At 39.6% G+C, this 11,772-nt stretch overlaps 1 protein-coding gene across 2 annotated transcripts; it reads left to right on the top strand.

Annotated features, from left to right (window-relative positions):
• The first annotated feature begins 1,293 nt into the window (after positions 1–1,293).
• LOC148427657 (mitochondrial carrier homolog 1-like) lies at positions 1,294–10,155 on the top strand. 2 transcript variants are annotated; one of them, XM_088408724.1, is made up of 13 exons: positions 1,294–1,490; positions 2,508–2,592; positions 3,372–3,478; positions 3,555–3,614; positions 3,820–3,877; positions 6,286–6,337; positions 7,066–7,125; positions 7,220–7,313; positions 8,689–8,736; positions 8,823–8,890; positions 9,083–9,158; positions 9,233–9,338; positions 9,443–10,155. In XM_088408724.1, the coding sequence occupies exons 1-12, from the start codon at positions 1,335–1,337 to the stop codon at positions 9,296–9,298; spliced, it is 930 nt and encodes a 309-aa protein (XP_088264850.1). In that variant the 5' UTR covers positions 1,294–1,334; the 3' UTR covers positions 9,299–9,338; positions 9,443–10,155. The 2 variants fall into 2 exon arrangements, with proteins under 2 accessions (XP_088264850.1, XP_088264851.1); XM_088408725.1 differs by having other exon boundaries at positions 9,233–9,317.
• Positions 10,156–11,772: the final 1,617 nt, after the last annotated feature.

Genomic DNA, 11,772 nt, shown 5'->3' on the forward strand with positions numbered 1-11,772 from the left:
ATTAGCATCTAAGGTCAAGACACAACACCACAAGCAATTGATGAATCCAATCCGCTTTGGATTATTCAAATGGTGCTGCTTAGAGAAAGCAAAACTAATAGATTTGGCATGGCTGAACTGGGTGTGGCGATGCTGCTATGAACACATTTGTGACTCCACAAAGACAAGGGCACCTTGACGAGCTGACGGCGTGTGCCTCCGCTGATTGGACATCGCCAGCGCCTAATTGGCCGATCTGTCGGACATGAAAGGGGCATTTCAAAAGGTCTGATAAGATGTAATTGCAACAAAATTAAGCATAAAGGCAGTGGCGAGATGATTGCTGCTTAGATGACGAAATGACACATCTAAGCTTTTGATTGAGACAATCCTGATTGCAGAAATATTAAAAGGATAAATCTATTTCATGCATAACAAAGCAAACAAATAAGATGTGACTGACTAGATAGCAGGGACATTTGGCTGGTTCCTTGATTCTGCCCTTGAGATGGACATAGCATGAATTAGGGTGACATGTGACGCAAAATGGTACGCGCCATCATTTACCATGAAGCATCTCATGCATATAAGATTAAATGGTTCCCATTTTTCAGTATACATTTTTCACATTTTTGCCTCACACTTTTGGACTAGTCATCTTGTATGGAGTTTGCTTGTTCTCCCCGAGCCTGCAAGGGGTATTAAACATGCTAAATTGTCCTTAGGTGTGATTGAGTTGTTCGTCTCCGTGTGCCCTACTATTGGCAGGCAACCAGTTTAGGGTGTCCCCTGCCTGGTAACTATTGTAATATCTCTCTATACTTGGCAATTTTATTGTAAACATTTGTCAAATGGGAAATGGAAATTCCTGAATAAAAAGTTGGAAACGTTTGCTCAGGTTGAATATGTGTTTGCTAAAATTTAAGCAAGACTTACATTTGGAACATGCGATTAATTATTGTGGGAATTATTTGAACAGAACATTTTGCAACTACGGGAAAAGTAGGAATTTTAGTCATGTCAAAAATAGTTCTTGAATGAAATAAGTGTGGTGAAGATGATCTGGTGAGAGTGTTGGAGAACTGGAGAAGGAGAAGAAAAGTCAAAATTGGTTACACCAACAACAACAACAGCAACAACAAATACAACAACATTATTATTTACAGCAACAACAACAACAACAACAATAATAATAATAATAATAATAATAATAATAATAATAATAATAATAATAATAATAATAATAATAATAATAATAATAATAATAATAATAATAATAATAAATACAGCGGAAATGATTACCAAGCGAGGAAGCGTAACTTCCGTCGTCTACTTCCCTATCAGGCAGCTAGCTAATGATGCTTTCGCAAGGGAACATTCCCACGCAGATAGGCGATGTGGAGCCGGACACGATCCCGACAGGCGCGGATATGGATGCGGCAGTTCTGTTGCTGGGAGCTGGGATGACGGCCGCCACACACCCATTGCTTTATGTGAAACTGCTCATACAGGTAGCGTTAGCTGATGGAGCTTATGCTAACCAAGTGGTCACGTGATCAGATCAACCCTCGGCGCTCAGCTGCACATTTATTTAAATCATACCCACCTTTTTATTCCGTACAAGATATGACATTTCAGGATTAACATTGATGACGACAACGACGCCTTTTCATTCAAAACGCCAATTCTTAAAAATGTTCCGTTTTTTTTGTTTTTTGTTTTTACTTCTCATGTACTAAAACACGCAGGAAACATTGTTTGGTTCCATTCATTTCAGTTTGTTTGATTGCTGATCTGTATTGTATTGTACTCATTTAAATGAAAACAATTCCGATATTAATTGGTGGGCTTAAAATATTGATTTTTGAACTTACTACTTTTAAACATGTAGACTGTGCCGAATGATGTAAATATTCTTCTATTTTATATGCCATATTGTATTGTATATTATTTTTGTTTTTTTCCCCCCTCTTGAATCAATCAGTCCATGAAACAACCTGAGACCAAATCACCCAGGGTCTTCAACACCATCCATGCATCCATTTTCATTCTTCCGTTATCCTCACTAGGGGCGCTGGCTTACTGATGCTAATTCCAGCCGTCTTCGAGCAATAGGTGGGGTACAACCCTGGACTGGTTTCCAGCCAATTGCAGGGCAGTGATGACCAACCATTCACACACCCATTCACACTAAAGTACAATTTAGAGTGCCCAATACCTCGGATACTCTAAGAGAACATGCTAACTCCACGCAGGAAGGCCGGAGGGAGCTGGAATTGTACTCATTATGTTCGAACTGCGAGCCGCTATTACGTTTTGATAGCATGCCCCCCCCCCCTAACAACACAGCAACGGTTGCCTTTTTATTAAATCCCCTTTGTGTCTCCTATTTACAATAAATCCAGCTGTTATACAAATTAAACAGTTGGCTTAAGTGTTGCAATGCTGTTCCTAGTGTTTTTCTATTACATCACATTACATACTGTAGAACAGACTTTAACACACACTTGTATATTCTCTCTTATCAGGTGGGACATGAACCTCTCCCAGCAACTGTGGGCACAACGATGTTTGGAAGGAGGGTTTTATACTTGCCAGGCTTCTTCTCCTATGGTGAGTGGGCATGTGGACTTTAAAGTGTTTAGGTGAGATGAGTAAAAGAGTGTGGAATGTTTTTTTTTTCTTTTATATATTTGAAGTTTTAAATGGATGCAAAGGAGGCATGGTGGCAGATTCGTTAGCACGTCTGCTTCATTGTTCAGAGATTCCGGGTTCAATTTCAGCTTGCCTGGCCTACCTGTGTTGAGTCCGCATGTTCTCCTCGTGCTTGCGTGGGTCCTCCCGCATTCCAAAAACATACCTGGGGACCCTTATGTGTGATTGTGAGTTTGAATAGTTGTTTGTCTCTGTGTGCCCTGTAATCGGGTGGCAACCTGTCTAGGGTGTTCCCCGCAGACTGCCCAAAGATGGCTGTGGTAGGAACCAGCAAGCCAGAGGCCCTAGTGAGAATAAGCGGCTACAGACAATTGATGGATGGAATAGAATGCAAGTCTAATAAATCAGCTTAATGGTCTGTGAGACAATGTGGAGAAGCACAATCCAGGGAAGATTCTTATGCACAGAAGGAGTGACTACTACAGAAAGGAGCAAACCTAAAACGAAGAAGTACTTCCGTGTTGAACAGAGTTATCTGTCAAGGTAGTCCCGTTCAAGCTTCACAGAGAATCCTCATATACTAGGAGTGAAAAGTTCTTTGTTCAAATGCAGATGTTCACAATATACAACAAAAATGTGATGCTGATGCTTGCTACTTTAAATACGTATTTTCCATAGCATTTTCCATGTCAATTTGATGACGTAATGCTACGTATAATTGCGCAATGTCTTTGCAGCGCAGCACATTGTTAAGGTGGATGGAAAGCGAGGACTCTTTCGTGGCCTGTCACCGCGTATCGCGTCTATTGCAATCTCTACTGTCATCAGGACCAAAGCGAAAAAGGTACCGCCTGGATACCCTCCTTTGTCTGAGCAATCCACAAAGTGCATGTTGTCTTCCTGTTGTATTTCCTGAGCAGACGGAGATTGCATCCAAGAAGGATGACAAGCAAACCCCTCTGAGGAAAGTGATGGAAGAGGTATAGTTTGAGACAATGTGACAAAGGCTTTACATTATTTCATATTATCAAAATGACGATGACAAAACATGTTGCTGACAACTTTATTTTCTTTGTGTATATTGTGACTGACTGTTTACCACCTATTGTATGTTTGTTTGCTAGTGTTTGCTTGCTTGAGCTTTTGGTAAAAATGAGCTCTCTTCCTGTTGTTTAATCTCTGTAGACCTCTCACGAGATGTTCATCCAGTGCCTGTCCAGAATAGCCACTCATCCCTTTCACGGTAAGACGGAATGATGAACTCGTGCTCTGTTTCCAGTATTGAAACAAGTGAGCAAGGCTTAAAGCCCTTACAGTGAGACTTATGAGAATACTTACAAATAATAATAATAAACTAAAGTAAATAAGAATTTAAAGAAATTCACCCAAGACATGGCTGTAACCTGGCACCCGGGGCAACACAGTTAACTTACCCGCTGAGTGCAAACCATTTGTATATATGTGTGTGTTTGTATATATGTGTGTGTGTGTGTGTGTGTGTGTATATATATATATATATATATATATATATATATGTATATATATATGTGTATATATATATATATATATATATATATACACACATACATATATATATGTATGTATGTGTATATATATATATATATATATATATATACACACATACATATATATATATATATATATATATATATATATATATATATATATATATATATATATATATATATATATATATATACAGTGGGCCCCCGGGTTACGAACTTAATCCGTTCAGCGGCTACGCTCGTATCTCGAATTGCTCGTATAGCGGGCAATCCAGACCCATGTTAATTCGTGAATGCGTGCAACGCGCGCAGATGCCTTAGGTAAAATCATCACGCTGTATACATACATTAATATTAAGTGACATAATCTACTGTTCAGTTGCATTAAATAACAAATACAAAGGAAATATGACTTTTACCTTTGGAAAGACGTGACTTGTGCAGAGATAAGCAGAGATGAGCAGAGATGAATGCTCGAAGTCAATACGGTAAATCAGATATGCTATTGGTCTTACAGTGTCAAAGTAACTTTTTCAGTCAGGGTTTTCTCTACTTCCTTCCATCCCAACCAGCTGTGCCATCAAGCTAGATAAAGGCGTTCGGCCAATAGCATATCGGCACTTCTGTGATTGACGTGTGACGCCGGCCAATAGCATCTCCGTGAGTGAGACCGGGTGACCTTAATCGACCAATAGCATATTGGCGTCTCCTTGACTGACTGATAATTATTCGCACTTTTTTTTTAAACGGTTGGAATGTATTGACATCTTATTGATAAACACATTTAAACCTGTGACGATTTTTTGTCCTGCAATCGGCACACTTAATTTCATGTCAGCTGTTTTTCCCGACGTGAAATGAGCTGGGTGGAGGCGGAGGGGAGGTTATGTGTGTTGTATTTACTAGGCACCACACTTGTTGCTTGTTCGAGCGTCAGTTCATCGTTGGTTACAACTCACAGAATTGCAAGATTGGCGCTGTCCCAAAGCATGTCGGGAGGTCGCCGACTAACATGACATGCAGTTTTGTCAAGCAACCATTATATGGCACTGTAATACCAGCCGTAACAGGGTGCAGAGATTAACCTCTTGAGTTAATACGGCAACGCTTATAGGCTATTGGTCTTACAGTGTTACAGTAACTCTTTCAGTCATGGTGCAAATCACGGAGATACTAAAACATCATCCTCTTATTTCTTCCTTTACCGCTGCTAGTAATTTTAGAAGCTATGTCTAACAGATAAAGTTTGCAAAGTCTTCAAAACATTCCGTTTTTCACTCATTTTGTCTACTTCCTTCCATCCTGTCCCATCAAGCTAGATAAAGGCGTTCGGCCAATAGCATATCGGCATTTCTGTGATTGACGTGTGACGCCGGCCAATAGCATCTCCGTGAGTGAGACCGGGTGACCTTAATCGACCAATAGCATATTGGCGTCTCCTTGACTGACTGATAATTATTCGCACTTTTTTTTAAACGGTTGGAATGTATTGACAATTAATTAAAAAAAAACACACATTTAAACCAATGACAATTCTTTGTCCTGCAATCGGCACATTTAATTTCATGTCAGCTGTTTTTCCCTTTAGCTGTACAAACACTACACTTAAATGGTAATATATTTAGACACCGTGAGTGAGACAGTCAGTGTGAGATTGTAAGAGCAATAGCGTTCACGTCACCGCCATAAGTACCTGTTGATGATTATAGATGACGCAACTGCTGAATATATTGACGCAGTTAGGCGAGAACATTTCTACATACTCAATGGATGAATAGTCGGAATGCTCGCAAGACGAGAGGTTTGCTTGTAAGCGGAGGACAAAATTCTCCCTGATCCACGCTCGTAAGGCGAATTGTTCGCAAATCAGGATGCTCGTAAGCCGGGGGCTGACTGTATATATATATATATATATATATATATATATATATATATATATACACATACATACATATATATATATATATATATATATATATATATATATATATATATATATATATATATATATATATATATATACACACACACACTATTCTAAAATGTATTTGTGCATGTACATTGCATACAGGCGGACAGAACTGAAGTAAACGTGCTCCTTGACCCCTATCCTTTCTTCTTCCAGTTATTTCGGTGCGCTGCATGGCCCAGTTTGTTGGCAGAGAAGTCAAGTACAGGTAGGACTTCATACTAAATATTCACATATCATGTCAAACCTCTGCAATTTCATTTTGTACAATTGCCATTGAAAATGATGAAAATGCCGATGAAAATGGTTTGATAAATTTGATACACGGAAGCTTGCCTCTTGTGAAAGTTAAAAATACTAATGGGTTGAAGAATTCATTTGTGCAGTCAAGAGATTCCAATAAGAGACATAACTCAATCAAAAGCAGTTGTTAATTGATCTAATTTATCTCTTTAATCTCACAAAAAAAAAAAACCATCTTGAAAAACGTCCTCACCCAGAGTGTTTTTGTTTTAGATGTACAGTTTTATTGTGGCAGATCAAAAGAGGGATATACAAGAGTGACAAAAAGTGGCTCCAGCCATTTATTTACTTTAACAGATGGAGTTGTAACATTTGCCATTGTAACCATTTAGTTCAATGACTGATTTATATTATTTCTAGATCATTTTGGTGTTCAAGAATCTGACATTGTATGTCATGAATTAATTTAATGCTTGTGTTTGTTAAAGAAAAACAGACTGGAAGAGGACTTTGAAAAAAAAATACAGTAAAGGCTTACTGCATAGAGGAAAAATAAATTACACCATTCCTTCGATTATTTTTTAAAATCATTCAGCTTTATGGCTAACACATTAGTAGCTGTAGGAAGTTACTAATAGCAGTTATTTAGAAGCCATTTGGAGGATGAATGTAAATTTTCCGCTATGTTCCCAGTGGCATTCTCAATAGTATCAGCAGGATTTTTCAAGAAGAAGGATTGGCCGGATTCTACGTGTGAGTCCCATTTCACTGCGAGTGCGTGTATGTGTGTGCGACTTAGCTAGCGAGCGTAATGAATGGAGCGCTGTGTGGGTTGTTGTGTCCGCAGTGGTTTCATGCCTCACATGCTGGGCGAGGTCCTCTTCTTGTGGTGTTGCAATCTGCTGACTCACTTCATTAACACCTACGCGGTAGATGACAGTGTAAGTTGATTCCCTTCACGTGCACGCCATTCAGATTTTCACATTTGCCTTCAATGTATACGTATATGTGAAGATTCTTGTCCAAGTGTGCATGCGTTCATCGCAGCCTCTCAAATGAGCTTTTTTTTTTTTTTTTTTTTTTTTTACCCGAAGGGACACGCGGGCAGGTTGTTGCTGTTTTATACCGTTAAGCGTCCAGAATGGCATCTTTTAGTAGTCTGTGCTACATTTTATAGCACCCGTGTGATATGTCCAACGAAATGGCCGGTAAAGATTCTGCTCACGTTTTCTCTAGCGTTTACCTACAGACCGATTCTCTAAGAGAAAACATCTATAACTCTTACTTTTTATAAAAAACAAAACAAAACAAAACAAAACTTTTTTTTGGGGGTCTAGACATTCAGTCCCAGCCATTTATTCTTTTTGTTTTAGTGTTTGGCTAAATGACGGTCTAAAAATGGCTGGTACTAAATGAATTATGCACTTAGGTAAAATAGATCACTTTAGTATTTTATAAACTAAAGAAATTGATTACTTTAGGTACTTAAGTGCTTAACTCGCTCACTCCCAAAGACATATTTTTTTTATTATTTATTCTTTAGGAGTCCACACATTCTATCTCAGGTACTTATTTATATTTGTTTCATTTTTTTTGTATTGTTTGGCTAAAGCAGGGTCTAAAAATGGCTGGTACTAAACTAGGAAATTAGGTACTAAAGTCTTACCTAAAGTAATTGATTATTTTAGTACTTAATTACTAAAGGAATCATTTACTTTAGTTCTTGTTTACCTTAAGTAATCGATTATTCATCGTTGGAGCTTCGGCGCGTTGTACCTAAAGCAATAAATTACTTTAATACTTAATTAGCTAAAGTAGTACTGAGTAGCCATTTTCCAAGCGATGGAGCCTCCTTTAGCCATTGAAAGAAGTTGTAAATGACCTGGGATTGAATTTATGGACTCTTAACACCAAAACCAAACAAAACAAACTTACATCTTTGAGATGGAATGAGTCAAGTTCTAAAGTAATCAATGACTTTAGGTTTTCATTTCCTAAAGTCATTGATTACTGCATGTACTTAAATGCTCAAGGAATGTACTTTAGCATTTCACTAGCTAAAGTAATTGATTCCTAACCCTAAAGTAATAAACTCTGTACTTTAGCACCTAAAGTAATCACTTTAGTACTGGATTACCCAAAGTCAATGATTACATTAGTTCTTAATTCATTCATAAAAACATAAGTGCTTGAATATCTGGATTCTTAAAAAAAAGTATAAATATGAGATTGAACGAGTTCATGACTTCTGCAATAAAAAAAGTTCCATTACACTTACTCTCTTTAGTTTTTCTTGTTTTTGTTGCGTGCGTGCAGTTCAGCCAAGCCTCTGCGGTGAGAAGTTACACCAAGTTTGTGATGGGTGTAAGTTGCACATTTCTACGCCACACGCAAAAGTGTTTGGTGTGCGACAGACACAAAGCCAAAAGTTTTTGTTTGTTTTCTTCCAGTTTGCCGTGAGCATCCTGACGTATCCGTTTATGCTGGTGGCCGACGTTATGGCGGTCAACAACTGCGGGTGAGTCTCCCTTGTCTCACAGACACAGACAATATCTTTGCGCGTTTGACATACTTGACCGATAAAGATGGTTCGGATCCGGATCCGGCGGAAGCGACTTGCCCCCCTCCTCTCTTTTGTGCGGTTAAATGGCGTGTGGTCGAGTGGACCTCCGCCTCTCACTTTGTTGTATTGATGTCCATTTGTTGTTAGTTTGTCTGCCGGTCTTCCTCCGCACTCGCCCGTCTTCACGTCCTGGCTGCACTGCTGGAATTACCTCAGCCGCAGGGTACTGTCTTCTCCTCATCTTCTCATCGCCCGTTGGGAGCCGCTTGTGCTTGAAGTCAAGTTTCTCATTGCCAGGGTCTCCTGTTTAGAGGATCCAGTTTCTTCTCTCGCCGCGTTCCCGCGCCCGCCATCCACAACTGATGTCGTCATTACCGCCAACGTGATCTGAACCGTCGTTATTGTAACTATATGACATTCCAAACGTTTGCCGTATTGTGTGTCGACAAAATGATGCCGACTCACAAAGAATAGGATATTTATCGATGTTTTGCTTTTCCTTTTAAGGAACGGCGAACGAGTGGCAAGGCCGAGCGCCTCGCACTTCTGAGGTTGGGAGGCTATACACGGGTCTTGTTCTCCCTGTGCTTGAGTACGTTTTCTCCGGGGTTACTCCAGCTTCCTTCCGCATCCCCAAAACATATGCACATTATATTTATAGCAAGCTCAATATTTTCCAAAGATTTAAACGTGGTTATGAATGGTGATCATCATGCGCTTTGCGATTGGCTGGAGACCAGTCCGGTTGCCCTGCCATCCATTTTTTTTGTCAACTGCTGCTGAGAATAAGCAGGAGCTATTATAACGATATGTTGAAAAGCCTCCTTTTGCTGTCAGTTTCAAGCAGTTTACTCTTCACTTGGGCGAAATGCTGAACATGCCGTTCCACCGGTCCTCAGGAAGCAGAAAACCATCCATTCCCATGTGTTGCATAACAGATTTGAAATGGGATTTAACTTTATGACTGAACAAAATGTGCTCTATCTATGTGGGCAGTGACGACAAAGAGGAAATGTGAAATGTTTGAGAAGATGGACAATAACCCCTGCTAGCTAAAAGCATCTACTTGAGCATGTTGGACTATATTGCTTGGTCTGCATGATGTGCGCATTTGAAGTGGTTGGGACCGTCCAATGTTTTGATCAAATGACACTCTGTTAGAATAAAGATGTAGTTCTGGCAGTTGAGTCAGAAATCCAATAAAAATCTGGTCAAATCTTCTCATTTCACCTTAACTCAGTCAGAAACTTTCTTACGTGAAACCTGAAGAAAATTAAAAAAAAAAAAAAATACTCGTTTCGTTGTTGAAGAAAAACGGTTTTGGTCTTCGCTTTAAATTACGGCCGCAATATGTACACCGAAGAATTGCCGCTTTACTGGTGTTACGTGAATGCAGCACTATGGCGTCAAATACAGACTATACTTTGCAAGCCGAGATCCAATTTGAAATTGATTTCAGACCGAACACTCCCTCGGCTGCTCACAAGAAGCGAAGCAAACCAACTTTCAAAACATGATTTTGATTACTTTCGTACATGGCGGCCTTCATCTGAGCGGCGCCCTCCTTGTAATATAAATAGCGAGTACTGGACCTACAATTATACATTACTACTAACACCACATTTATTTACACCTTATTGAAATTTATAGTAAGTTTTTAAAATGGGAAAGTCCAAAAATTACACACCGGGTCTTTTAAGCGAGTAGCCTTTTCAATGAGAAAAGGCACTGCAACGACGCACCACTGCCACCTAGTGGTACGTTTTTTTTTTCCGTACAGCAGTTAGTAGAAAATTGCAGGCAAGCATGTCGCGACATGCTAAATGAACTATTTCAACATGCTGGCACAACCTGCTCAGCTTTTATATCACCTTTAGTAATAGCCAACCATCCCTAAAGAATAATCTGTTCAAATATGCGGTGGGGACCGAACGTTTCGGGAATCCTTATTTAAAAAAATAAAAAGCCAAGGGGGAAAAAAATCTAAAAGGCATCCGATTACAAAGACGTGATGTCCCAAATCGTGATATTTTTGGTTGGCTCGGTGGAGCAGACGTCCGCCTCACAGATCAGGGACCCGAGTTTGACGCACCTCGCCCCGCCCTTCCTTTTTGGAGTTGGCGCGTTTGCGTGGGTTCTCCCCGGGCACTTCGGCTTCTTCCCACACTCCAAAAACATCCATGGCAGGTGTATTGGACATACTGAACTATCCTTAAGTGTGATTGGGTACGTGGACAGTTGTTTATCTCTTTGTGCCCTGCAATCGGCTGTAAACCATGTCCCCCGCCTGCTGCCCGAAGCCACCAGGGATAAACACCAGCAAGCCTGCGAACCTTGTGAGGATTAGCGGCTGTAGAAAATAGATGGATAGATATTTTTGGCGTTGTGTAGTAGCCAAGGTGTGTGGGAACATTTAAGGAACACAAAATCAATCAAATGTTTGCAAATTTTGGACGCAAACTTGATGCCATATGTGAAAGAGATGATAAGAGCGCCCGCTGATAAAAACAAACATGAAAATTTCAAGGAGGGTTACATAAGAGGCCTGGAATGGGTTTTACGTGGCCTTCACAATTTCCCGACGCAACAACTTAAAATCTAAGGACAGACCTGAAAAAAAAGCAAAGGGCAGTAAAAAGTAATCAACTCTGCAGGCTGCCTAAACTTTGTAGACACTATTTTGAAAATGCAATTGAAAATCAAACCTTTAGGGAAATATTACAAGAAAGTCTAATCTGTAATTAGATAGATGTCGAAACGTTCAATCTGTACTAGCATTTTTTTTCAGTCACCTTAACGGTAATTGATGTACCGGTTGTTAAGGAGACGACATGGGT

This window comes from Hippichthys cyanospilos, chromosome 2 (assembly GCF_059441005.1).
Source record: "Hippichthys cyanospilos isolate Australia breed blue-spotted pipefish chromosome 2, RoL_Hcya_1.0, whole genome shotgun sequence".
NCBI lineage: Eukaryota > Metazoa > Chordata > Actinopteri > Syngnathiformes > Syngnathidae > Hippichthys > Hippichthys cyanospilos.